At 49.0% G+C, this 26,892-nt stretch overlaps 1 protein-coding gene across 3 annotated transcripts in view; it reads left to right on the top strand.

Moving 5' to 3' along the window:
• Window positions 1-6,549: 6,549 nt before the first annotated feature.
• Window positions 6,550-26,892, top strand: part of LAMA3 (laminin subunit alpha 3) — a 148,641-nt gene continuing 128,298 nt past the window's right edge. The window contains exons 1-3 of one of the 3 annotated variants that reach the window (XM_036321714.1): window positions 6,550-6,887; window positions 22,505-22,657; window positions 26,158-26,275. In XM_036321714.1, the coding sequence (XP_036177607.1) occupies window positions 6,657-6,887; window positions 22,505-22,657; window positions 26,158-26,275 (502 nt within the window). In that variant the 5' untranslated portion in view covers window positions 6,550-6,656. The remainder of the gene's footprint in view (window positions 6,888-22,504; window positions 22,658-26,157; window positions 26,276-26,892) is intronic. The other 2 variants (XM_036321713.1, XM_036321712.1) reach the window with 2 other exon arrangements.

Here is a 26,892-nt window from a genome sequence, read left to right on the forward strand (position 1 = left end):
TGACCTTGACTTCTTACCTATCAATAAAAGTGGGTGGTGTTGAATCTGTTTTCCAATGCCCAGGGGGCTAGGGAGATCCAGGGGGCGAGCTTCAGTTTTCAAAATGACGAGCAGAAACCCTGCTCTACAGAAACCCTGCCAGAGAGCCTGGCAGCGTAGGCTGATGGAGGCCCACTTTCTGCACTCTGGGCTGGAGCGATTTAAGCTCAGAACGGTCACACTAATTGCTCCATGCTAGTTACCAGCTATTTGTAGGTCTTTAATCATATGGAAAATGTTTGTTAGGAAATAATATTTTGTAAAACTCATTCAAAGTAGAGCTCCTGAGAGAAGAGTAATCTATCTATATAAAAGCCTAAGTGACTGGATGACCTGACGACCAGATGACCAGCCGGTAGCTATGATGCACACAAACCACCAGGGGGCAGACACTCGATGTAGGAGCTGCCCCCTGATGGTCAGTGCACTCCCACAGCCAGAGCGCCGCTCAGCTGACAGACGGGTGCCAGGCGCCGGGCTCAGGGCTGGCGAGCACAGCTGCTCTCCCATGGACACTCCCCTGTGTGCCCCAGCTGCAGTGGGGGCAGGCACAGCAGGCCGGGACGAGCGGGAGCGGTGCAGCGCCCAGCCTGAGCTTGGGCTCCTCCCTGACCGTCTGCTGCTTCGTGCACGACTTCCCGCTGTGCGGGATCAGTGTGGACAATGGGCCGGAGCCCAATGAGCTGGCAGGTAAGGCTAATGTGGGAGCGTGGAGGTCTACTAATCCCCGCAGGCTGGGCCTAGGGACCCCACTGGTGCATGAGTTTGTGCACTGGGCCTCTAATAAAAGCATAAAGCCCTAGCTGGTTTGGCTTAGTGGATAGGGTGTTGGCCTGCAACTGAAGGGTCCCAGGTTTGATTCTGGTCAGGGGCACATGCCTGGGTTGTGGGCTCGATCTCCAGGGGTGGGGTGTGCAGGAGGCAGCCAATCAGTGATTCTCTCTCATCATTGATGTTTCTATCTCTCTCTCCCTCTCCCTTCCTCTATGAAATCAATAAAAATATATGTAAAAAGCATATGAAAGTGCATGTTAGAAGGTTGGTTCTGAAAGATGCTCTCGACCTTCACAGCAGAGCTAACCAGGTGGCCCATCGAACATCCCTCGTTCCCTCTGGGTTTTTAGGGGCGGCCTGACCAGGGTGTGGTCTTACCAGAACTAGAACCTTCTCTTATTTTTCCATGTTGTTTGTGTTCTCTTCATGGCTGTTGGTGACCCACACACTGCTATTGGCCTAGAAGGATGTCGTTGTCATTGCTTTCTCCGTGAAGTGATGATGGTGGAGGAAAACCACAGCCTGTGTAGCAATCAGCCGGTGGTGAGTTGTTGCCTTGAACAATACAATTCTAAGAAGAATAAGCAGGACCCAGGGTTTATGGTCCCGGCTCATAGTCCCAGGAGGACGCGGGAGGACAGGGAGAAGGCCGCCCTGTTGGAGAGGGCGAGGGAGGAAGGAGGAGGATAAAGCCTAGGCTGTGACTTCAGGAGCAGAAGCCATGAGTACGTGAGTCCAAACGCCGTGTGAAAGGAACCTGCCGAGTTTGATTTATGCCCCTGCAGCAAGGACACAGTGAGTTTATCACCCGCACAGTCGAGGGTCTGACCTCTAGGGAAACCCTTTTCAACTCAGTCCTTCAGACTCCCCCTTGAAATCTGAAGGACATCGCTATGCATGAATCACTTCTGAGGTAGCGGGAGGCCAGCCAAGGCCCCAATTCCCTGGTGTTAGTTTGGGGTTTGTTTATTCCCAACTATGCATGTGTCACACCCCTCGCCTCCAGGGCTCAGCAACCCCATAGCTGCCCTGCTGGGGACGCCTCAGCTTTCACACCTCACAGGGCCTCACCAGGGCAGCGTTTCCGTCTGTCCTCCTGGAGTCCTTCCAGGAGCATGAACTGAGGGTCCCTATTATTCCTATTTTTCTTAAAACAGGGGCAAGTTATTTAATTTCTTCGAGCGTCATCTTTCCCCATTCAAGCACAGCAGCTTCTTGCCTGGCTGGTGTGGCTCAGTGGTTGAGCATCAACCTGTGACCCGGGAGTTCAAGGTTCAATTCCAGGTCAGGGCACATGGCCTGGGTTGTGGGTTCAATCGCTGGTGGGGGCCTGTAGGAGGCAGCTGATCAGGGATTCTCTCTCATCATTGATGTTTCTCTCTCTCTCTCTCTCTCTCTCTCTCCCCCTCTCAAAATCAATAAAAATATTTTTTAAAGACCTCACGAAACACAGCAGCCTCATCTTGCCTTTAAAATGCCAGTGAGCCTTATATTTGCTGCTTTAGTGTTTAAAAGTACTTTCTCATCCCTTCCTTCATTCAAACTTCAGGGCAGCCTCTCTCCCCTCCCCAAGTGGCTTTATTCTCCTGACATCTCTGATAGCTAGGGCTGTGGATGGCAGGTGCTCAGGGTGTTTGCTTTGGATACACAATCTTTAGAGAGATAACGTTACTGGCAAATATTAACTTTAGATATTTCGCTTCTATTTGATCATCTTCAAAGCTGTTCTCAGTGGGCAAACACACTTATCGCACGTGACATCACTAAGTTATTTCTAAGCTGCAATGACAATGCGAGGTCAGCGATGCTCCACGCCTTCCGACTGTGGCACGTAATAAACATATCGAGGAGTGATGTCATCATTTACAAGGCAGTGCACTTGCACGCCATGCCGTTCCTGGTTGCCTTTGACAGCAGGATGGGAAGTGCTACGAGGACGGAGCCTTGGTTTGAACCGCAGGTGGTCGGTTCTGCTGCTGGGAATGCTGGGATCAGAACATCTCCGGGCGATGGGCTGATGTGGGCGGAGGACAGCTTCTTCCCTTTCGGCTTTGCTTTCACTTCGCATATTAATAACCTAACTTTGGAATCTTAGCCGTTTGTTGAATATTTCCCCTCAAATACTCTTGTGTCTCAAAGTAGTCACCCAGGTAGTGCTGGGTGTTCATTCCCTTGATTTATTAAGATATAAGAGTCCCTATTTAGGCCAGAGCAATGTATTTCACTATTGGAAAAGTTAAACATATATAGACAGGCAGAAAGAAGAAAATAAACAAAACGCTCCTCTTTCCATCCCATCTATCCACTCATGAACATCCTAGACAGCTTTCAAAATCTGAGTCTCCCTGCCTCACCGTGTGTGCATGTATGCATGCACTCATGCACACATCCATGTATACTTTTTATATTTAATATATATTTCAGTTCTGCAAAATTTAGTAACAGCTGAATGAAGATAGGATTCACACACCATAAATTGACATTTAAAGTGCATGACTCAGTGGTTTTCAGTATATTATTCACAGAGTGGTACAGCCATCCCCACTGTCTGAGCCAGCACATTTCCATCATTCCCGAAGGAAACCCATCCCCCTTGTCAGTGACTCCCTGTACAATAATGCAGCCGTTTGGGTCTGGCTTCCTCCCTAGAGAAACTCTTCAAGGCTCCTCGGTGGTGTAGACGGTATCAGAACTCCATTTATCTCGCGGCTGAGCGATGCTCCATTGCAGAGGTGCACCAGTTCGTTTGTCCATTCATCAGTTGGTGAACTCTGGGTTGTTTTCACTTGGGGGCTATTATGAATGCTGCTAGGAACATCCCTGTGCAAGTACTTGTGTGGCCATGGGTTTAACTCTCTTGAATATATATTTAGGATTGGAATTGCTGTGTCACATGGTAATATTATATTTTAATTTTTGAGGAGCTGTTGAAGTGTTTTCCAAAGTGTCTGCAACATGTTCATTTCCACCAGCAACATATAAGGGTTCCAATTTCTCCACATCCTCGCCAACACTTATTATCTGTTTTTTAATTTTTTTTTTTAATTATAGCCATCCTAAAATGGGTGTGAGGTGACATCTCACTGTGGTTTTGATTTGTGTTTCCCTGATGTCTAATGATGTCTTTCTATGTGCTTATTGGCCACTTTCACATATTCTTTGAAGAAACCCTATATAATAAAAGCCCAATATGCTAAGTGTCTGGTCATCTGGTTGTCTGTTCAACCAACCAAAGCGTAATATGCTAAGGCCGCTCAACCACTCGCTATGACATGCACTGACCACCAGGGAGCAGACGCTCCTACTGGTAGGTTAGCTTGCTGCTGGGGTCCAGCCAGTCAGGACTGAGCTAGATGGACGGGCCTGACATACCCTGGAGCCCCCACCGCGGTCCCTCCCCGGCTGGCCAACCTCCCGCGTCCCTCTCCAGCCCCAATTGTGCACCAGTGGTGTCCCGCAGCCTGGCCTGCGCCCTCTCACAATCTGGGACCCCTCAGGGGATGTCAGAGAGCCGGTTTTGGCCTGATCCCGCAGGCCAGGCTGAGGGACCTCACTCACTGGTGCATGAATTTGTGTACCAGGCCTCTGGTGTCTATTAAAATCCCTTTTCCATCATTTAGTTAATTTTTGAAATGGTTGTTACAGAGTTCTTTATTCTGGGTTTGAGTCTCTTATCAGAGTATGACTTGCAAATATTTTCTCCCATTCTTTGGGTTGTCGTTTCACCTTTTTTGATGGTGTTCTTTGAAACACAAAAGCTTTAAAATTTGATGAGATTCAATTCATTTTTTCTTTTGTTTTGTGTGCCTTCAATTTCGTATGTAAGAAACCATTGCTTGTTTCACAGGCAGAAAGATTTACCTCCCACGTTTTTATCTACGAGGTGCTAGCAATTACGTTTAGGTCTTCAATACACTGTGGGTTCACTTCTGCATATGGTGTGACCTTGTAATATTTCACTATGTCATATACCACCATCTACTTCACTACCTCTTTATTAGTGGGCAGTAAGCTCTGGTAAGTACTTGCCATTAGAGCTTTGCAAACTTCCTGAATTATTTCCTGTATATAAATCTCTACAGTGGAACTTTTAGGGCAAAGCCTACGCACAGGGGAGTCGCGGCTCAGCACCGCACACATCTGCTTCCTGAGAGGTGGCAGGTTTTTCTCCTGTGAAGCGTGTGGCACTGCGTCCCCCGAGTTCTCTTCCACTTGCAGCGTCATTTACACACCGTTTGCTTGTTGGAAAGGTGACAGATGAGTCTCATTGGTGCTTTGCTGGCATTTCAGTTTTCAGGAAGCTCAAATGTTTTTTATGTGTTTCTTTTCTTTTTTTAAATTTGTTGGGGTGACACTGGCTTAAACATTTGTTTTCTTTGATTGTGTAAGGTGTCTTCCCACGAGTGCTCAGCTTTTCCTAACTGTTTGGTAAAAGCAGTTTATATATGAAAGTCACGAATCCTGTGACTTTTAATGGTGGAAGCTTCCTCCTCCCTCGTTTCTGGTGCGTTTGTTCAGTTGTGGTTTCTAGGTGCACAGGCTGCCTTCCAGGAGTCAGTGCCTCCATCCTCACGGCTCCTCCTAGTGCTCGCTCCCTCCTTCTTCCTCGGGCGCTTCTGTCCCTCATGGCCGATGGCGAGGCCCCGCTCCCTGCCCAGGGGCCTGCGCCCAGACCGACCCTCGGCCCCAGGAGCACCTGTGCCCAGGTCCGCGCCACGGCTCCAGCGGTTCGGCAACAGCTCAGCTCACCTGTAAAACGTAGCTGATGGCGCATCTCAGGGTCCCTCTCCCGCTGGGCAAACTACAACCTCCGCTCCTGGCTCTCTCTCTCTTCTTTTCTTTTTAATATGTTTTTATTGGCTTCAGAGAGGAAGGGAGAGGGAGAGAGACATCAGTGAGGAGAGAGAATCATGGATCCTGCCTCCTGCGTGCCCCGCTCTGGGGATGGAGCCGCACCCTGGCCTGTGCCCTGACCCTGACCCTGACCTCTGGTTCGTAGGCGGCCGCGCACCCACTGGGCCACGCTGGCCGGCCTGGCTGTCTCTGCAACGTGTTCTTTCTGCCGCTCAGAGTCCCCTTTGCTCCCACACTCAGTGCGTGGCTGCGGGGTCCCGGACGTCGGCAACCACGTGGCTGCGGGGGCCCCGGATGTCTGCGACCACGTGGCTGCGGGCCCCTGGATGTCGGCGACCACGTGGCTGTGGGGGCCCCTGGATGTCGGCGACCACGTGGCTGCGGGCCCCTGGATGTCGGCGACCACGTGGCTGCAGGGGCCCCGGATGTCGGCGACCACGTGGCTGCGGGCCCCTGGATGTCGGCGACCACGTGCCTGCGGGGCGTGGGTGTCGGTGACGACGTGTCTGAGAATCCACGGGGCTCTGGGCAGCCGAGCCCGGTCTGAAGCCACGACTCCCGTGAAGTGATTCTGCAGGAGCAGCGCCTTCCTCCGCGGGGCCACCCGAGTTCCCCGCCCGCCTCCTCCGTCCGAAGGTTCGTGGCTGGCGGGGCTGAGGCCACGCGTGTCCCGGGCGAAGGCAGATCTGACGGCGCCGCCCGCCCGGGAAGTGGGAGCGGCCGGCCGAGCGGAGCCGCCGGGAGCGGGCCGGGCACGCCGCCGCCCTCCCCGCCCGCCCGCCCGCCCGCCCCCGAGGTCGCTGCGCCCCGCGCTCCGGAGGCGCCGGCAGTTCCTGGTCCGCGGGCCCGCTCCCGCCTCCGCCGACCCCCGGGGAGGAGCCGCCCCCGCCGCGGGTCCGAGTGCGCTCGGGACGGGCTGCCCGGCCGCCCGCGGTCCCCACCGAGCCCCTCGCGGGCGGGCGTCCGGGAGCGAGGCCGTGCGCGGCGGGATGGCTCCGGGCGGGATCCCGCCGCCGGTCCGGCTGCTGCTGCTGCTGCCCGCGCTGGGCGCCCCCGCCCCGGAGCCCCCGGCGGCCCCGCGCAGCCTGCACCCGCCCTACTTCAACCTGGCGGGGGCGGCGCGGGTCTGGGCCTCCGCCACCTGCGGGGAGCCGCGGCCCGAGCTCTACTGCCAGCTGGTCGGGGGGCCCGCGGCCCCGGGCAGGGGACGCCCCATCCAGGTGAGGCCGGGGAGGGCGCGGCGTCCGCGCGGGACCCCGGGGAGCGGCGCCCTGGCCAGCGCGCGGGTGAAGCCGCCCCAGGTTGGGGCGAGCGGGGAGCCGGCCGGAGCTGCCCCGGGGGTGCGGGGAGCGTGGTCGGCCCGCCCCCAGGCAGCTCCGCTGGCGCGTCTCCTTCCAGGCGCTGCCGCCCCTATTCCCCCCCATCCCCCCCCTCCCCTTATTCGGAGGAGAAGGCGCTTCTGGGTGAATTCGAACAGCGTTTAGGCCAGTGGTTCCTCCGATGTCAGCAAGGAGAGGCTTCACCCCCGCCCGAGGGGCACCCGCCGGAGTCCCCGGGACAAACGGGCGCACCGGGCACCGAGTCCCCGGGACGCTCCGCGCACGCAGGTGTGAACGATGGAGCGGGCGGTGCTGACAGCACCTGCACCGGGGCGGGTCCGTCCACCGAGCCTCGTGGCAGCGCGGGAGCTGGGTCAGGGGCGCTGGGTCAGGGGCGGGGGGGGGGGGCCGGGGAGCTGGGTCCGGGGCGCTGGGTCAGGGGCGCTGGGTCAGGGGCGGGGTGGGGGCGGGAGCTGGGTCAGGGGTGGGGGGGGGCGGGGAGCTGGGTCAGGGGCGGGGGGGGGGGGCCGGGGAGCTGGGTCAGGGGCGCTGGGTCAGGGGCGGGGTGGGGGCGGGAGCTGGGTCAGGGGTGGGGGGGGGCGGGGAGCTGGGTCAGGGGCGGGGGGGGGGGGCCGGGGCGCTGGGTCAGGGGCGCTGGGTCAGGGGCGGGGTGGGGGCGGGAGCTGGGTCAGGGGCGCTGGGTCAGGGGCGGGTGGGGGGGGCGGGGAGCTGGGTCAGGGGTGGGGGGGGGCGGGGAGCTGGGTCAGGGGCGGGGGCGGGGGCGCAGGCTCAGAAACACGCCGCGCCTGTAGGGACTCCCACAGCCACTCACACTGACCGCGATCCCTGCGAAGTGTGGCTGAGGAGCAGGGACGTGGGAGTAATTTTGGAGCTTGTGTCCCAAAGCGAAAGATGGTCACTGAGAGTTTTGGAAGCTCTTTGACGGGGCACTTGTATAAATTACAAGTTGTTGAACATGCAGGGCCAATACGTGTTTGTTTGTTTATAGATTATATGCATGTATTACTTTATTATGTATTATGTGTCCTTAAAACATGCAGAAACAGAAATTGAAAAGAGAAAGAATGAGGACGAAAATGCTTTTCATTTTATTGACTCAAAGATCAAAATAATTTTGCTTTCTTTAAATATTTGTGGTTGTGTATACCTATTTATACATATACAAATATACAAAAGTCATCATAGGTGTAATTATTTATGACAAGTTTACTTGAGCATTTATGATACGATTCACAGTTGTTTTATTTTGATACTTGACTTCAGTAATTGTCACCGCTGAAAAGGTACCTGGGAAAATATGTAGCTTCAAATGGAAGAACTGCATTGACTGAGCTCCCAGAACCAAACAAGTCCAAGGCACCCGGAAAACGGGGAGTCCCTGGGTCAAAATCATGAAGGAGGTGGAGGTGGCTGCAGAGCATGGAAGTAGCGGGAGGACTTTCCGAGAGGGGCCCTGTGTGGCTGCCCAGGCCGCAGGCTGGCTGAGGTCACTGCTTCGTGGGACTCCTATTTCTGCCCCACCCTTCAATTATTTAAAATATTGTAAAGTGGAAACATGGCCAGTAAATGTCTGCTTTTCAAGTGGCATTCAGGACTTCCTGGTAGGAAGGTGTTGTGCCTTAATGTTTCAGACAATAGATTCAAAACGCGTGCAAGTCCTCTTTTGGAAAATATTAGACTATGTTAAAAATTTCTGTTTCCCTGTTTTCAAAATGTGCAACTATGGGAACTTTCAGAGCAACAGTTCCATACCTTTATTACAAAAACAAATGAAGCATCTTCAACATCTACTTTCCAGAACTGCTCTTTCCAAGGCATGCATTTCCCCCTTCTTTTTTGTCATTACAAATGGGGTTTATTTACACTGCAGCACGTCTTTTCTTGTCTTTTCAAATCATTGCTGATCAAATTGTGATGTTAATTTGCTCCCCGGTGCTTCTCTTTATTGATTGATTTATTTTAATAAACTTCATTGTTGCTAGTATTATAGATATCTCTTTTCCCCTCCTTTACCCCATCCTCCAATCATCCCCCCTACCCCCCCAACACCCCCCACCCCATCTTTACTATCCTATTGCCCCTGCCAATGGGCTATGCCTATAAGTTCCTTGGTTTATCTCTTCTCGCCCCCCAACCCCACATCCAGGTAGGTCAGTCTGCTCCATGCCTCCCTGCTTCAGGTCTTATTTTGTTGGTCGATTCATTCTACTCATTAGGTTCCACAAATAAGTGAGACCATGTGATATGTGTCTTTCTCTGACAGGCCTATTTCACTTAGCATATTTTCCAGGTCCATCCGTGCTGTCCCAAAGATCCCTCTTTTTTTACAGCTGCATAGTATTTCCTGTGTAAATGTCCCACAGCCCTTTTATACACTCGTCTCCTGATGGGCACGTGGGCTACTTCCAAATCTTAGCTATTGTAAATAATGCTGCTATGAACAGGGGTGCATACATTGCTTCTGATTGGAGTTTTAAGATTTTTAGGATATATTACCAGAAGTGGGATCACTGGGTCAAATGGAAGTTCCATTTTTAATTTTTTGAGGAAACTTTACACTGTTTTCCACTGTGGCTGCACCAGTCTGCATTCCCTCCTGCAGTGAACTAGGGTTCCCTTTTCTCCACATCCTCACCAGCACTTGTTTGTTGATTTTTTGATGATAGCCATTCTGACAGGTGTGAGGTGGTATCTCATTGTGGTTTTAATTTGCATTTCTCTGGTGATTAGTGATTTTGAGCATTTTTTCATACGTCTCTTGGCCATTTGTATGTCCTCTTTGGAGAAATGTCTATTCAGGTCTTCTGCCCATTTTTTAAATTGGATTATTTGTCTTCCTTTTGTTGAGTTGTATTTGTATATACTTTGGATACTAACCCTTTATCAGATGTATCATTAGCAAATATGTTCTCCCATGCAGTGTGCTCTATTTTCATTTTGATGGTGGTTTCTTTTGCTGTGCAGAAGCCTTTTATTTTGATGTAGTCCCATTTCTTAATTTTCTCTTTAATTTCCTTTGCCTTAGGAGATGTATCCATAAAATATTGCTACATGAGATGTACGAGATTTTATTGCATATGCTCTCCTCTAAGATTTTTATAGTTTCACTAGAGGCCCGGTGCACGGGTTTGTGCATGGGCGGGGTCCCTCAGCCTGGCTGAGACCCAGCAGTCCGACACCCCCCTGAGGGATGCAGCCGTGCTGAAGTGGCAGACGGCCTGGGAGGAGCCCAGCCAGGGCCGGGCACGACTCAGCTGCTGCTCATCCTGGCCCCGCTGCACCTGCCACTCCTGCTGCCACAGCTGTACTTGGTAGCTGTGAGCCCGGTTTCTGGCTGAGCAGCACTCCTACTGTGGGAGCGCACTGACCACCAGGGGCAGCTCCTGCATTGAGCATCTGCCCCCTGGTGGTCAGTGCGTGTCATAGCAACTGGTCATTCTGGTCATTCTGGTCAGTCCTAACAGTTGCTTAGGCTTATCCTATATAATAAAAGGCTAATATGCAAATCGACCGAATGGAAGAATGACCGGTTGCTAAGACACGCACTGACTACCAGGGGGCAGCCCCTGGTAGTCAGTGCACTCCCACAGGGGGAGCGCCACTCAGCCAGAAGCCGGGCTCATGGCTGAAGATGATGGCTTAAGCCATCAGTCGGACATCCCCTGAGGGCTCCTGGACTGAGAGAGGGTGCAGGCTGGGCTGAGGAACGCCCCCCCCCCCCAGTGCACAAATTTTGTACACTGGGCCTCTAGTATATATATAGATACCTTACGTTTAAGTCTTTTATCCATTTTTAGTTTATCCTTGTATATGGTATAAGTTGGTGGTCTAGTTTCATCTTTTTGCATGTGTCTGTCTAGTTTTCCCAGCACCATTTGTTGAAGAGACTGTCTACTCCATTGTATTTCTTGCCTCCTTTGTCAAATATTAACACATTGTGGACCAGTAGTTTTATTGCTAGCTTTACCCAGTGGCCAGATAAGTTTCTATTGAACGAGTACAAAAAATGTTTTACATAATGTTAAAGGCACACTTTGAAATTAAATGCCCATTGCATTTTGAAGTTATTTATTACATGTTCTTATAAGCTAATATCTTTTTAAAGTATGATACTTTGTAAAACACTGTGTAATATGAAGCGAGAATTCTTGTGATCCCTTTGCAATGTGTTAATTGACCGTAATGGTGTGGGTCAATTTCTGGGGTCTCTGTTCTGATCCGTTGGTTGATATGCCTGTTCCTGTGCCAGTACCAGGTTGTTTTGGTTATAATGGCTTTGTAGTATAGTTTGATATCCGGTGTTGTGATTCCTCCTACTCCATTCTTCTTTTTCAAGATTGCTGCAGCTATTCAGGGTCTCTTTATGGCTCCACATAAACTTTTGAAGTATTTGTTCTAGCTCTGAGAAGTATACCTTTGGTATTTTAATAGGGATTTAATTGAATCTGTAATTTGCTTTGGGTAGTATAGACATTTTAATGATGTTAATGCTTCCAATCCATGAACATGGTATAGATTTCCATGTGTTTGTATCTTCCACTCTTTCTTTTTTCAGTGTCCTACAGTTTTCCAAGTACAGGTCTTTTACCTTCTTGGTTAAGGTTATTCCTAGGTATCTTATTTTTTTGTTGCAGTGGTAAATGGAATTGCTTTTTTAGTTTCTCTTTTTTTTAACTCTTTTTTTTTTTTTTTTACAATATACAAACTAAATCTATTACCAGATTGTACATACAAAATAATTAACCATTTACATGCAATAAACATTAATATTTTAAGAAAAACGATTTTAAATATAATAATGGGACTGTGGGAGGTTGGCTCCAGGGCATGTCCGGCCTGTCTCGCACAGTCCTGCCCCACTGGCCACCTTCTAATTAATTTCCTTTCAATGTGCACTAATCCATGCACAGGGGCACTAGTGTTATTATATTTAAAATCTTTTTTTCTTGAAATATTAATGTTTATTGCATGTAACATTATTATATTTAAAATCATTTTTCTTGAAATATTAGAGAAACTATTTCCTCAAAAAATTAAAAACAGTTTCTCTTTCTGAGAGTTCATTCTTGGTATATAAAAAATGCCATTGATTTCTGGATGTTGATTTTGTATCCTGCTACCTTGCCAAATTCATTTAAGTCTAGTAGTATCCCAGTGGAGTCTTTAGGGTTTTCTGTGTACAATATCATGTCATCTGCAAATAATGACAGTTTTACTTCCTCCTTTCCAGTTTGGATACCTTTTAGCTCTTCTTCTTATAGATGTGGCTAGGACTTCCAGTACTATCTATATATATAAAAAGGCAGTGACTGGCATGCTCTAACAACCAGAATGACCAGTTGCTATGACACCCACTATGGCCAGCCAACTGGCTCTATCAGGGGGCAGGGCCTGCCGGCCAACCTCCCTTGGCCCCTCCTCCCAGCCACCCCTCCCCTGATTGGCCTTTCCCACCCCATCAGGCGGCAGGGCTGGCCAGCCAACCTCCTGCAGCCCCTCCCCCCGCTGGTCCCTCCCCGATGGGCCCCCACCACCCCGATAGGCCCACAGCCCCTCCCCTCAGCCAGCTCCAACCCCGATCAGCCTTCCCACTCCAATCAGGGGCAGGGCTGGCCGGCCAACCACCCATGGCCCCTCCCCCATGCCTCTGACCCCTGATTGACCCCCCCACCCCATTTGGGAGTGGGGCCTGCTGGCCAATTACCTGCAGTCCCTCCCCCCAGCCAGCCTGGCTCTGATCAGGCCCTAATCGTGGCAGGCCGGCCAACCTCCCACCATCTCCTCCCAACAGGCCTGGCCCCAGTCCGCCCTGATTGGGGCCAGGCTGGCGGACACCACCCGTGCACAAATTTGTGCACTGGGCCTTTAGTGTTGATTAAGATTGGTGAAAGTGGACATCCTTGTCTTGTACCTGTTCTTAGGGGAAATGTTTTTAGTTTTTGCCCGTTACTATTATGTTGGCTGTAGGTTTGTCATAAATGGCCTTTATTATGTTGAAGTATGATCCCTCTATTCCCACTTTATTGAGAGTTTTTATCAAAAAAGGGTGCTGGATTTTGTCGAATTCTTTTTCTGCATCTATTGATATGATCCTGTGGGCTTTTTTTTATCTTTCAATTTGTTTATGTGATGTGTCACATTGATGAATTTGCAGATATTATACCAGCCTTGCATCCCTGGAATAAATCCCACTTGATCATGGTGTATGATCTCTTTAATATATTGCTAGATCCAATTTGCTAATATTTTGTTGAGGATTTTAGCATCTATGTTCATCAGGAATATTGGCCTATAGTTTTCTTTCTTTGTAGTGTCTTTATCTGGTTTTGGGATTAAGATAATGCTGGCTTAATAGAAAGAGCTTGGAAGTATTCCTTCCTCTTGAATTTTTTGGAATAGTTTGAGGAGGATAGGTGTTAGTTCTTGGAATGTTTGGTAAAATTCTCCTATAAATCCATCTGGTCCAGGACTTTTGTTTGCTGGACATTTTTAAGTGACTGCTTCAATTTCATTGGCTGTTATTGGCCTACTCAGGTTTTCTGATTCTTTCTCATTGAGTTTTGGGAGATTGTATGTTTCTAGGAATTTGTCCACTTCACCCAGGTTGTCCAGTTTGTTGGCATTAAGTTGTTCATAGTATTTTCTTACAATCCTTTGTGTTTGTGTTGTGTCCGTTGTTATATCACCTCTTTCATTGACCATATAGTGTGGGTCAATTTCTGGGGTCTCTGTTCTGATCCATTGGTCTGTATGCCTGTTCCTGTGCCAGTACTGGTATGTATTTGGGACCTCTCTTTGTTTCTTCATGAATCTGGCTAGGAGTTCATCAATCTTGTTTATCTCTTCAAAGAACCAACTCTTGGATTTATTGATCTTTTGTACTGTTTTTTAGTCTCTATGTCATTTATTTCTGCTCTGAACTTTGTTATTTCTTTCCTTCTACTTCCTCTGGGCTTTTCTTGCTGTTCTCTTTCTAATTCATTTAGTTTTAGGGTTAGATGGTTTATTTGTACTTTTTTCTTGTTTCTTGAAGTAGGCCTGTAGTGTTATGAATTTCCCTCTCAGGACTGCTTTCACCGTGTCCCATAGGTTTTGGGTGGTTTTGTGTTCATTTTCATTTGTTTCCAGGATGTTTAATTTCTTGCTTGATTTCATTGTAACCCATTCATTGTTTAATACCATGCTGTAGAGCCTCCATGTATTTGAATGTGTTTTTTTTTTATTGTAGTTGATTTCTAACTTCATGCCATTGTGATCCAAGAAGATGCTTGGTATGATATCCAATTTTCTTGAATTTGTATGAACTTGTTTTGTGCCCTAACATGTGGTCTCTCTTTGAGAACGTTCCATGTGCACTTGAGAAGAATGTATATTCTGTTGCTTTGGGGTGAAATGTTCTGTAAATAGCGGTTAGAGCCATCTGATCTAGTGTGTCACTTAAGGCCTCTGTTTCCTTGTTAATTTTTTGTCTGGAAGATCCATCCAGTGATGTCAGTGGGGTGTTGAATTCCCCTAATATAACTGCATTGCTGTTAATCTCTCCCTTAAAATCCGTCAAGAGTTTTTTATTTAAATGGTGCTCCTATATTGGGTGCATATATGTTTACAAGGGTTATATTTTCTTGTTGAATCATTCCATTTCGTATTATGAAGTGGCCTTCTTTGTCTCTTGTTATGGCCTTTGTTTTGAAGTCTATTTTGTCTGGTATGAGTATTGCTACCTCAGCTTTTTTTCCCTTTCCATTTGCATGGAACAGATTTTTCCATCTCTTCACTGTCAGTCTGTGTGTATCTTTTGTTCTGAGGTGGGTCTCTTGTAGACAGCTCCTGTATGGGTCATGTTTTCTTATCCATTCAGTCACCCTATGTCTTTTGACTGGACCATTTAATCCATCTGCATTTAAGGTTATTATTGATAGGTATTTATTTATCACCATTTTTATTTTCTTTGTGCCTATGATCCCCTCTCCTCTTCTTCTTCTTGTTAAAGCAGTCCCTTTAGCATTTCTTGCATTGCTGGTTTGGTGGTAATGTACTTTTTTTTTTGGTCTGGAAAGCTTTTTATTTCACCTTAAATTTTATTTTATCCTTTTAAAAATATTTTTTTATTGATTTCAGAGAGGAAAGGAGAGGGAGAGAGAGATAGAAACATCAATGAAGAGAGAGAGAATCATTGATCTGCTGCCTCCTGCATACCCCGTACTGGGGATCAAGCCTGCAACACAGGCATGTGCCTTTGACTGGAATCAAACCTGGGACCCTTCAGTCCACAGGCTGATGCTCTACCCACTGAGCAAAACCAGCTAGGACTCACCTTAAATTTTAAATGATAGCCTCACTGGATACAATAGTCTTGGGTTTAAGCCCTTGCTTTTCATTACTTTGAGTCCTTCATGCCACTCCCTTCTGTCCTGAAGTGCTTCTATTGAGAACTCATTTTAATGGGAACTCCTTGGTAGCCTTGTGGACTGGGTGAAGATTCCCTAAGCAATCTGTATATTAAATATTCGTAAAAGTATATCTCTTATTTTTAAGTAAAATAAGTATAAAGAGATGTAAATATTCCCTTCTTGCTCCCACTGGATTGCCTGGCACACCCAACTTTGGAGAGAACTAGTCTGATTCGGGGAGAGGAGATGCCAGCAGAAGGAAGGAATCGAAGGATTTTCAACCGGCTCCTCTCCCCCAGATTTGCCTAGGAACGGCCGTCCCTCATTTTCCCCAGCTGGTCTTTCTGTTGTGTTCACAGTTGGAAACTTCAGTTTTGAAGGTCCAGAAAAGCCACGTTTCCTGCTGTTGATGGCGTTCCCAGAATAGGGCATTGGCCTGGGTTCCCATCCTAGACAGAGTAAGAAGGGACCGTGTTTCTAGGCCAGGGTGTAGCCCGCAGGAAAAAAGGGCCACCTGGTATTGTCTTGTGCTTCCCTGAAAATGGGAGGGGAACCAAAGCTCTGCTGTTAGTGCTTTCCTCTCTCCTCCTGGAGGCTGGGGAAGAGGCCCTGATTGTTGGTGTGGGAGGTTCTCACGTAAGAAGTGTGTCAGAGACCAGAGGGGAAGCCGAGCTCCAGAGTCCAGGCTGTGCGACGCTGGGGAGCCCGTGTGGGCAGCTGCTCGCACACCTGCCTTTCAGAGACATGAGGGGTGTGGGCCATGCGATGGATGGGGAAGGGGGGAGGGACGACGATTACTCCACTGGTTGTGCCTGAATGATGGTGGTTAGGGGCTGCTCATGCACAGTTCGACGTGGGAAATGGGCAGAGTTAACGGAAATAGTTCTATTTCTTTGAGCTTTCTAAAAATACGTCTTTGAGACCAGACAGGGTTTAGAATTTTAGGTCAGAAGGATTTTGAAAAAAAAAAGAAGAAGAAGAAAAAGTAAAAAATGAATAAAGTCACATCTAAGAATAAAACCTGTAAACTAGCCCTGATTCTATAATAACAATGCTGATACTTAAATGGTAGCACGTGTCAACAGGCAGCGTGTTTTGAAAGTCTGAATGTTGTTCGTTGAGTGAAAAATATCCACTGCTTTCTCTGGACTTAATATTCATGAAATAAGACTCTGTACCTGTGAACGCTCAGACATTAAGTTTTCGCTGTTTGATTGCTCCTTGATTCAGGGATTCTCACTGTCTGGTCGCAGCTGTATCCCCAAAGCTCAGGACAAAGCCTGGGACAACGTAGGCAGGTGCTCGGGAAACCCTGAGTAAAGGATGGTGGCGTGCAGGTGCCGGGAAAGGCTGTGAGGAAGTGGAGGTGTGTCTAAAGCACAGCCCTGCGCTTGGTTCAGGTTGGCACACACACTAGACTCACACGGAATGAAATGCACTTATCTGCCAAACATATGATCTCGCATTTGTGCATTACAGTGCAACATCTTTGTGCATTACAGTGCAACATCTTTGTGCATTACAGTGCAACATCTTTTTAAAATATATTTTTACTGATTTCAGAGAGGAAGGGAGGAGAGAGAGAGAGAAATATCAACGATGAGAGAGTCATTGGTTGGCTGCCTCTTGCAGGCCCCACACTGGGGATCGGGCTGCAACCTGGACATGTGCCCTGAGCGGGAATCGAACCGTGACCTCCTGGTTCATAGATCGACGCTCAACCACTGAATCACATCGGCCGGGCTCAACATCTCTTGTATGTTCCTTAATTACACTTTGACATGGCATAGGCATGTGTATCTGACCTGGCGATATTGACAGAGAAGCAGGCACATAGGAGCTGTGGCTAAGGGAGGGAGTGCTTGCCACAGAGCAGCCTCCGCTGTGTGCCTGTGTAACTTGGACTAGTGGCCGTAAACAGGAAACTTGGCTTCATTGAGGTGCAGTGTATAGAACTATTGTGAGTCAGAGCCATTTGTTAACTTCCACAGGCCTTTTCCTTCGAGAAGTATGTGGAAATCTTGGGCGAGGACCGGGAGCTCTCAGATTCTTACTATGCCCATTGATACATTTCTAACAATGAATAATGATAAGAGTTATTTTGAGACTCCAAGCAAATGACCACAGCCATTTAAGGATGAATGACCCTTTTTAAAAAAAGCTTTTCTAATAGCTGTTCTGTGTTTGTGGACATTGGCCAAGATCTAGCAATGAATGTTTAGGTACCAATCATTGAAGACAAACGTTTTCCTTTGAAAAGTCAGATTCCCTCTCCAGTAAGGAAACCGGGGTCCTGGCTCCCGCCTGTGCTAATGGGGTGTCGGAGGCGCTTCACCTCTCTCAGTCTTCACTTCTTCGTCTTTAAGTTTTGAATATAAACCCCGGAGTGAAATTCAGAAGATTGAGCCAAGCGAAGCGTGGGGGCCACCCCTGGCTCCCGCCCTTCTGCTGTCTCGGTCCCAATGCCTCTCTGTGATGTTTGAGTCACTTCTCTTCTCTACACTGAGGGGCGGGGGACTCTGAGTGTTTGTTTCTACCCCCCTTTCAGTGCAGTGTCCTCCTCACTGTAGGCAGTTTGAAAAGTTGAGTAAAAGAAGGCATGTTCAAACAATAAAAGAGAACTTATGGCCTAGCTGGTGCGACCTATGAACCAGGAGGTCACGGTTTGATTCCCGGTCTGGGCACATACCCGGATTGGGGGCTCAATCCCCAGTGGGGGGCGTGGAGAGGCAGCCGATCAATGATTCTCTCTCATCATTGATGTTTGTATCTCTCTCTCTCCTCCTTCCTTTCTCTGAAATCAATAAAAACATATTTTGAATATTTAAATGAAAGAAAGAACTTAGGGAGTAGTGCCATACAACCTCTAGTGTCTAGAATAAGATAGTGTTTATATTGTGAATTCAGTTGCAGAGTATTATATATGTGAGGCTTTTAGTTAAGGAGAATCATCAAAAATGTTGGCAACTAGGAGAGAGTGTTTTTTCTCATCCTTCTGAAAAAGTGTAGGTCGCTCCGTGGCCTCTGGGCGAACATCGGCTTGTCCTCTGGGGCCTCCATCCTTGGAACACAACCCTTTTCAGTTGTTTATTTGCACAGTCCTGCCCACGTCCCTTTTAGCCTCTTTTATTACATTTGCTGTTTCCCATGTGACTGGGCTAACATTAGCCGTAACACAGTTCCGAGCGTGGCCCCTTGTCCTGCTTATCTTTCTGTTTCTCGTCTTTGTCTGGCGTAGCATCTGGCAGGGAGTATGACCAGCACAGGTTTGCTGTGTGGATGGATGAATAACAAAGGATTCAGGATGATGGTTACCCCAGGTTACGGGAAACCGAGATGGGAGTTGGGAAACCATATAGTTAGGCATAAGTTATTATCTGCACACAGAGCCTCCTTGCTCTCTGTCTGCCTCCCTCGTCGCTGATTTCTATCAGTGTTGGTCCTGCTTTTGTTTATTTATGTTATTTAAAAATACTGGACCTCAGGTGCAGCGTTGGATTATAGACTATGCATGAACCTCAGTTATGACATGCTTTCATCATCGGTCCTTGCATGGTCTGCTTTAATATACATGCAGGTGGATGGATTTAAAATAGTATAACAAACATTTGTGAACTCGCTACCAAAACCCAAACCAGGGTCTTGATAATAACTTATGCCTAACTATATGGTTTCCCAACTCCCATCTCGGTTTCCCGTAACCTGGGGTAACCATCATCCTGAATCCTTTGTTATTTTTTCCTTTGCTTTACTTTTTATAAAGTTTTTATTACATCTCTATATATTCCAAAAAAGTAAGTGCTCTTAACTTTATAAAATGTATATCTCATGCTTTATAAACTCATGTTACAAGGCTAACATCCACCCGTATTGCCCGTGTTGTTGTGTATGTTCATTTACTCACTAGTGTTCCTATATTCACTCATTGTGTGCATATACTACTATTGATGTAGTCACATTCCTGTGGCTGGAAAATTAGGTTAGTCCCAGAATTTTGCTCTTGTGTGCAGGACTGCTATGAATATTCATGAGCATGATGCCATCAGATTTTGGGTTATGAGCTTGAGAGTAGAATTTCTGGGTCATAGGAAATGTGAATTTTTTACTTTAGGAGGTAATGCCAAAACATTTTCCAAAGTCTTTATACCAATTCATACGCCTACCACATCCTTTCCAATACTTGTTATTCTCAAACTTAAAATCTGATCCTATTGAATGGGTGGAAAACAGGATAGCTCTGTGGTCTCCCTGATCACTAATGATTGTGATTGTGAACATTTCTTCAAATGCTTATTTCATATATTTTTTAAAATTTAGTTTTATTGTTGAAAGTGTTACAGATGTCCCCTTTTATTCCCTACCGACGCCCCTCCAACCTGAACCCACTCCCTCTCCCTTCCTGCCCTCCCCACCCCCCGCAGGCCTTCACCACACTATTGTCTGTGTCCATGGCTGTGCATATGTGCATACAAGTTACCTGGCTAATCTCTCTTCAGATGTTTATTGACATGTATTTCCTCTTCTGTAAAATGCCTATTCTTACTTTCGCCCATTTTTCTGTTGAACTGTTTATACTTCTCTTATTGATTTGTAGGAGTTTGGGATATATTTCTTAAATATGTATATATTTTTAGTCCTGACCCGGGGATATGTTTATTGATTTTAGAGAGAGAGGGAGGGAGAGAGAGAGAAACATCGATGTGATGTTTTTTGTCATTATTTCTTCAAATAGGTTTTCAATATCTTGCTCTCTCTCTTCTTCTGGCACCCCTATAATTCGGATGTTGGTACACTTGAAGTTGTCCCAGAGGCTTCTTACACTATCTTCATATTTTTGGATTCTTTTTCCTTTTTGCTTTTCCGGTTGGGTGTTTTTTGCTTCTTCGTATTTCAAATCTTTGACTTCATTCTTGCGATCCTCTAGTTTGCTGTTGGATCTCTGTATATTATTCTTTATTTCAGTCAGTGTATCCTTAATTTCTAGTTGGTCCTTTTTCATATCCTTGAGGCTCTCTCTAAGTTTATCGGTGTTTTCTAGAAAATTCTTGAAAAACCTTATAACCATGGTTTTGAACTCTATATCCAGTAGTTTGCTTTCCTCCATTTCTGTCATTTGTGACCTATTTCTTTGTCTCTGCATTTTGCTGCTTCCCTGTGTTGATAGAGTGGCTTTGTGTGCTAGGTGTCCTATAGGGCCCAGTGGTTCAGCCTCCCCAATTACCGGAGGTGGACACTCTTGGTACACCCTTTTGTGGGCTTTGTGCACAGTCTTGTTGTAGTTAAGTCTTGATTGTTGTAGGTATCACTGGGAGGAATTGACCTCCAGGCCAACTGGCTGTGAGAATCAGCTGTGGTTATGGTGGGAGAACTTCTGTGCTGGAGACACCCTTCTGGGGCAAGACTTGCTTCAGTGGGCTTTGGTGCTCACTGAGTCTGCCCCCTGAGTGTGTCCCTTATGGATTTGAGGAGTTGTAATCTGCATGGTCCCACTCTGACCACTGGGTACACTGGCTCTTGGATCTCTAAGGAGGTGCTAATTTAGCCTCTGCCTGAGGCCACCCAGCAGGAGCTATGGAGAGATCTGTAGATTCCTCTTCCTTGTTTGGGGTTTGGAGGTGCCCAGATGAGGCCCAGCTGTGAAGCAATGCAAGCTGCTTTGGGGCCTTGGGCCTTCTTTTGGATGTTCTGGGTCTCTCTGACCCAGCTGCAGTTAGTTAGGTAATTTTAGATTGCAAAGGGCCAGGCCATTCATGTGCAAAAGCCTCTGCGCACGGCTTGGGTGGGGCAGGGTCTCAGGGAATCAACAGGGCAGAGAAAACAGCTATGGCTGATCCTCAGCCCTGCCCTAAGGGGCCCTGCGTCTCAGTGTCCCAGTAATCGCTGCAAGCACCTCTGAGAGAAAGCCGCCTTCAGGTTCTGCCTGATGCCAGACAGTCCAGTTTCTCCTGTATGAGTCTGGGCCCCCAGAGACTCGTCCAGAACTGGAGTCAGGGCTGTCGGGAGCTTATGTCTCCCTCCCAATTGAAAAAGACAGCTACGTCCTCAGTTGCCAGCCCTTTCCACGTGCACCTCCGTACCTCTGCACTTTACTTCCGCAGCTCCTCTGAGTCTCAGTATGCTTTTCTCTTTCCTTCTAGTTGTAGAATTTCCACTTGGCCAGCCTTCCTGTGGTTCTGGATGATGTCTGTTTTGTCTTTTAGTTGTATTTTTGAAGTGGTTGTGCGAGGCAGCAATTTCCAGTGTTTACCTATGCCGCCATCTTGGTTTCTCCTTAATGTATTTAGAGTTTTCCTAATAAAGTTTACAATTTTCTTACAGTGTATTGTTACAATTGCTCTATTTTATTATTAGTTAACTAGAGGCCCAGTGCATGAAATTCATGCATGGGTAGGGTCCCTAGGCCTGGCTGGTGATCAGGACTGATCTGTGGGGCAACTGGCGGGGCGATCAGGGGGCCCCTGCTGGCACCCACCTTGGCTGGTCTGGGGCCTGTGGGCTGGGGGCAGCTCCTGCATTGAGCGTCTGCCCCCAGGTGGTCAGTGCATGTCATAGCAACTGGTCATTCCACCAGTCGTTCCATAGTTCGGTCGATTTGCATATTAGGCTTTTATTATATGGGATGTTGTCAACTGCTTACTGTGCCTAATTTATAAATTAAACTTTATCATAGGGCATATAGGAGGCTGTGTTTCAGGCATCCACTGGAGGTCTTGGAGTGTGTCCCCCACAGATAAGGGGGGACGATTGTACTTAACACTTCCACTGAGACTGTGCCCAGTGCCAGACACAGAACTTGCACAAAGTAGAGCATAAACAGTGAGAGGATTTGCTGGAGGAAAAGGTCTTTGCATCCCAAGCACAACAGGCTCTTCTTGAGTGTCAGACGGGACAGGAAGCACAGGCTGTAGAAGGTGGAAGCTAAACAGAGTCTGTACCTGAGACACTCGACACAGGTGCACAGGGAGGTGGTGTAAGAGGGACTGCATCGTGGTGACTTCACCAGCGGGCATCTCGTCTTCGTTTTGGCTATCTTTTTAGAACATTGACAAGACAGAGTTACTTGCACATAAGAATGAGCTGTTTTTGTGTTGTTTTGTCCTTTTCCAGGGGCAGTTCTGCGACTACTGCAACTCCCAGGACCCCAGGAAAGCCCATCCAGTCACCAACGCCATCGACGGGTCAGAGCGCTGGTGGCAAAGCCCCCCCCTCTCCTCAGGCACGCGGTACAACCAGGTCAACGTCACCTTGGATCTGGGGCAGGTGAGACCCACCAGCTGGGATGGGACTTTGAGTTAGAAAGACAATGCAGCTCTTGGGGCAGTTTTGTTCCTTTTGGGGAAAGGAAGCGCTCGATGCAGAGGACAAAAGGAGCACTGGGTTCCGGCGGGATTGGAGCTTCCAGATGCCCTCTGCCCCCGCCCTCCCCAAAAGCTCTGACCCTCGTTCTGGAATGGGGGCAGCCTGCTAGAGATCTTAAAGGCAGCAGAATCATAAAATGCACAGTAAATGGAAGTTTATTTTTTTAAAGAGCCTATTTTATTCCTTAGCTCATCTTGAAAACTATTTTATGTTTCCTCCCTTATGAAACTTTTGTGATTTTAGGCAGATTTTGGCTTTAAGTCGTGGCAGTTCTCTTACCAGTGGTCGGCAAACTGCGGCTCGGCAAACCGTGGCTCGTGAGCCACATGCGGCTCTTTGGCCCCTTGAGTGTGGCTCTTCCACAAAATACTGGCTCTTTCACAAAATACCGACATCTGCACATGGGCCACGAAGTTTCAATCGCACTGTACGTGCACGCCTGCATGTGGTATTTTGTGGAAGAGCCACACTCAAGGGGCCAAAGAGCCACATGTGGCTCGCGAGCTGCGGTTTGCCGACCATGGTCCTAGTCTATTAATGGCAAGCACATATAAGGAAAGACTGGATTTCTTCACAATGTCATCAAGGGGGTCTGAGTTAAATATCATGGTGGGGAATCCTTACCCGCACCCCTCCTCTGTCTGCTGTATTCCAGTGCAACCCCCCTGCATCCCCTCCTCTGCCCGCTGTACCCCAGGGTGTCCCCCCTATACCCTCATCCTCTGCCTGCTGTACCCCAGGGAGTCCCCCCACACCCCCTCTCCTCTGCCTACTATACCCCAGGGCTTCCCCTAGGCCCTCAGGCCTCTGCCTCTCCCACTCCCAGCTACCCTGTAGTCCCTCCACATCATCCACCTCCTCCTTTCTTCCTTTCTCCCATGCCTCCTCTCCCAGTTCTCATTTCCATGATTCTTTCTGCCTTTGCCTGTCACCTCCTCCTTCCCCTGCATTCCTTCCTTTAGGGAAAACCACCACTTCTCTGTGGTCACTGCCAGCCTCCTGGAGGGGTGTCCCTGCCTCCCCCCTGCAGCCCGCCCAGGCCATGGTTGGTGTCCGGTTGGGAGAGTCAGACTCCTGCCCGGCTACAGCTGTGCCCCCAGGCCTGGCCCAGGTGGCCTTGGATGGGGCAGTGCAGGCTCCATCTCCCCAGGACTCTTGCGTCTCTCTCTGGAGGCTTGAAGCACCTTGATTGAGGAGATTGTTTACCTTCAGCATTTCTCAGCCTCACAGAACAACCAGAGGGAATGCTGGTTCTGCACCCTGCCTCTCACAGGCCTCTAGCTGACTCGCTGGCCCTCACACACCTGTCACCACCTGTTAAAAGCATGCAGAGTCCCAGGCCTCCCCTGGAGATGGAGGTGCAGGCCAGGGCCAGGGAGCCGGAGCCAGGAGCTGCTGCCCTCTCTCAGCTTCAGGGTCTGAATTGTACAGCAGCAGGAGTTCAGGCTGGTCTCTCATCAGAGGCCCAGGGGGGCGGAGCGGTGGGCAGTCAGCCTGGGGCTGAGGGAGGGGGTGCAGGGCCTGGCCAGGTGAGGCGGAGCTCAGGAGGGCAAGGTGGCCTCCTGACTGTGGGGAGACGGGCAGGGAGCTGGGCACAAGGCAGCTGTTTTGCAAATTCCTGTGTTTCAGGCCTGGGCTGGGCTGGACCTGAAAGGGCCTGGTGTTCAGGCAGGTGGGCGACACCCGCTGGACGGCCCCGGCTTGTCCCGTTAGGATAGGAGGTGTCTGTGGCTTTCACTAAGCCCCTGTGTAAACTCTCTGCTTGATTCCTCCCTAGCCAGCCAGCCCCTCAGGGCTGGACACTTCCTCCCTCCTCCTTCCTTACTCCCTCATCAATGATGAGAGAGAATCACTGATCGGCTGCCTCCTGCACACCCCACACTGGGGATGGAGCCAGCAACCCGGGCAGCTGCCCTGACCAGGAATCGAACCATGACCGTCTGGTTCGTAGGTTGACGCTCAACCACTGAGCCATGCCAGCCGGGCGAAAGGCACATAATTTTAAATTATCAAGTAGAAGAGAATAGCTCCACACTGTGGGTGTCACACGCGTGAGCTGGCTGTGAACCACCTTGGACCCCATCACGCCTTGCAGCAGCGTCATGCTGAGTCAGCAGGTCTCAGAGGTGAGCTGTGGAGCTGGATCGCTTGGTGTGAACCGGCTGCAAGTGCCACAGCCACGGAGACGATCCAGAAAGCAGTCTGTCTGTGCAAATGGACTCAGGAGAATGGAAGGCAGCCCCGAGGTCCAGGGCACACAGGGAGGACATGGGAGGGGAACGTTTGGAGAGGGACGCCCTGTCCGCAATCAGTGCCAGGTGCTGAGTGGGCACCATCAGTGGGAGTCTTCACTTGGGCCCGGGGGGCAGGCTCTAGAACAAGGGGAGCAGCGCACGTGGGGTCTCCGCCCGCTGCTGGGTTTGGGGTTTTTGCTGTGCTGCTTCCACGGGATCACACGTTCCCTCAGAGCATGACGGAGCCAAACCAAGAGCGTGGCCTCCTGAGCCTCTGGGTTCTTCGTGGATTTGGATATTCCGAGCGAAAGGGCACCTTGGGGAACCACTGCGTTAAATAGCCCCGGAGACGTGTCACACCACACGCTGCCCCTCCCGGCTGCTGGGACGGGCATTTACAGGTTTGGAGATGATGATGCTTGGAGCTTTCTGACATTGTATTTCCTCCCCATGATGGAAGAGGTCACGTGTGCAGGACCCCTCGGGCCTGTGCAGAGCTGGTGGTCAGTGAGGAGATGCACGGAGGCTCAGGATTCCTCACCTGCAGGACGAGGACACACTGCCTTCTCCGGTCACACTCCTCCTCCTCATTCCTGTGAGGCCTGAGTGCAAGCATGCTTGAGGGGCTTAGCATAGCACCCAGAACGCAGCAATGATGACATCATAAATCATTAAATAAATAGGGTTTTTTGAGGGAACCATTAGATTTCTCTGAATGTATGGACTTTAAGATGCGGGGTGGGCCCTAGCCGGTTTGGCTCACTGGATAAAGTGTTGGCCTACAGACTGAAGGGTACCAGGTTTGATTCCGGTCAAGGACACATGCCCGGGTTGCAGGCTGGATCCCCAGTTGGGGGTGTGCAGGAGGCAGCCGATCAATGATTCTCTCTCATCATTGATGATTCTGTCTCTCACTCCCTCTCCCTTCCTCTCTGTAAAAATCAATAAAAAATAAAAAATTAAAAAAAGAAAAGTGGCCACTTTGTTTGGACACGATATGCTGGAGACACTGCCCCAGGCGGGGTGTCCGGGAGGCAGGCCGGCAGGGGCTCTGGTCTGGGAGAGGAGCGGCTGCAGGTGCTGCTGTGGGAGCAGCATCCCGTAGAGATGCTCCAGGTGTGCACAGACCAGGCGACTGTGGTAACTGTGTCTCCTTTGCTTTCTCAGCTCTTCCATGTGGCCTATGTTTTAATCAAATTTGCCAATTCTCCTCGCCCTGACCTCTGGGTCTTGGAGAGATCGGTGGACTTTGGGAGCACCTACTCACCTTGGCAATATTTTGCTCGTAAGTAACCTTGCCTGCCAGGCTTCAATTATCTGCACAGATTTAGACCTTGGATTTCACTGTAAAATTGGTCTCTTCACTGGCTAATTAAGGATTGGTCGGTTTTAACGTTCGAGGTTACCCCCCAAACAGCCCTTTTTCTCAAGTAGTGCACATTCATCACAAGAACCATGCAGAACTGAGGCCGAAATGCCTGTTATGTTAACAGTTCCTGCCACTGTAGGGAGAAGCAACCGTTTTCCTTTTATGCAGAATTAGGAACCCAGTTTCGCCTTAGGGACCCTGCCTTTCACCTGACTCACCTTGACCCTGTCGTCTTCGCTAACGAAGAACGTCAGTGTGATGAGCCCTCTGATGGATTGAGGTGGACAGGAATGTGGCTTGCAAAGGCCTTGGGATTTCCGTGAATGCTCCTTCGAGGGCAGACTTGTTTAATAAGGAGGACTTGGAACCGCATCTCCAAACATTGCTTTTAAAAGTCAAGTGGCCTGAAATGGCTCGGTATTTTCTTTCATGACCTAAAAACGTCAGTCTAAGCTTCTGTCTAAAATGTTCAGTGCTTGTCTGTTCTTTCCCATTCATGTATTTTCTTAAGGAAATGTAAGATTTCTTCAGAG

The sequence above is a fragment of the Myotis myotis genome, unplaced genomic scaffold, assembly GCF_014108235.1.
Source record: "Myotis myotis isolate mMyoMyo1 unplaced genomic scaffold, mMyoMyo1.p scaffold_m19_p_9, whole genome shotgun sequence".
Taxonomy (NCBI): domain Eukaryota; kingdom Metazoa; phylum Chordata; class Mammalia; order Chiroptera; family Vespertilionidae; genus Myotis; species Myotis myotis.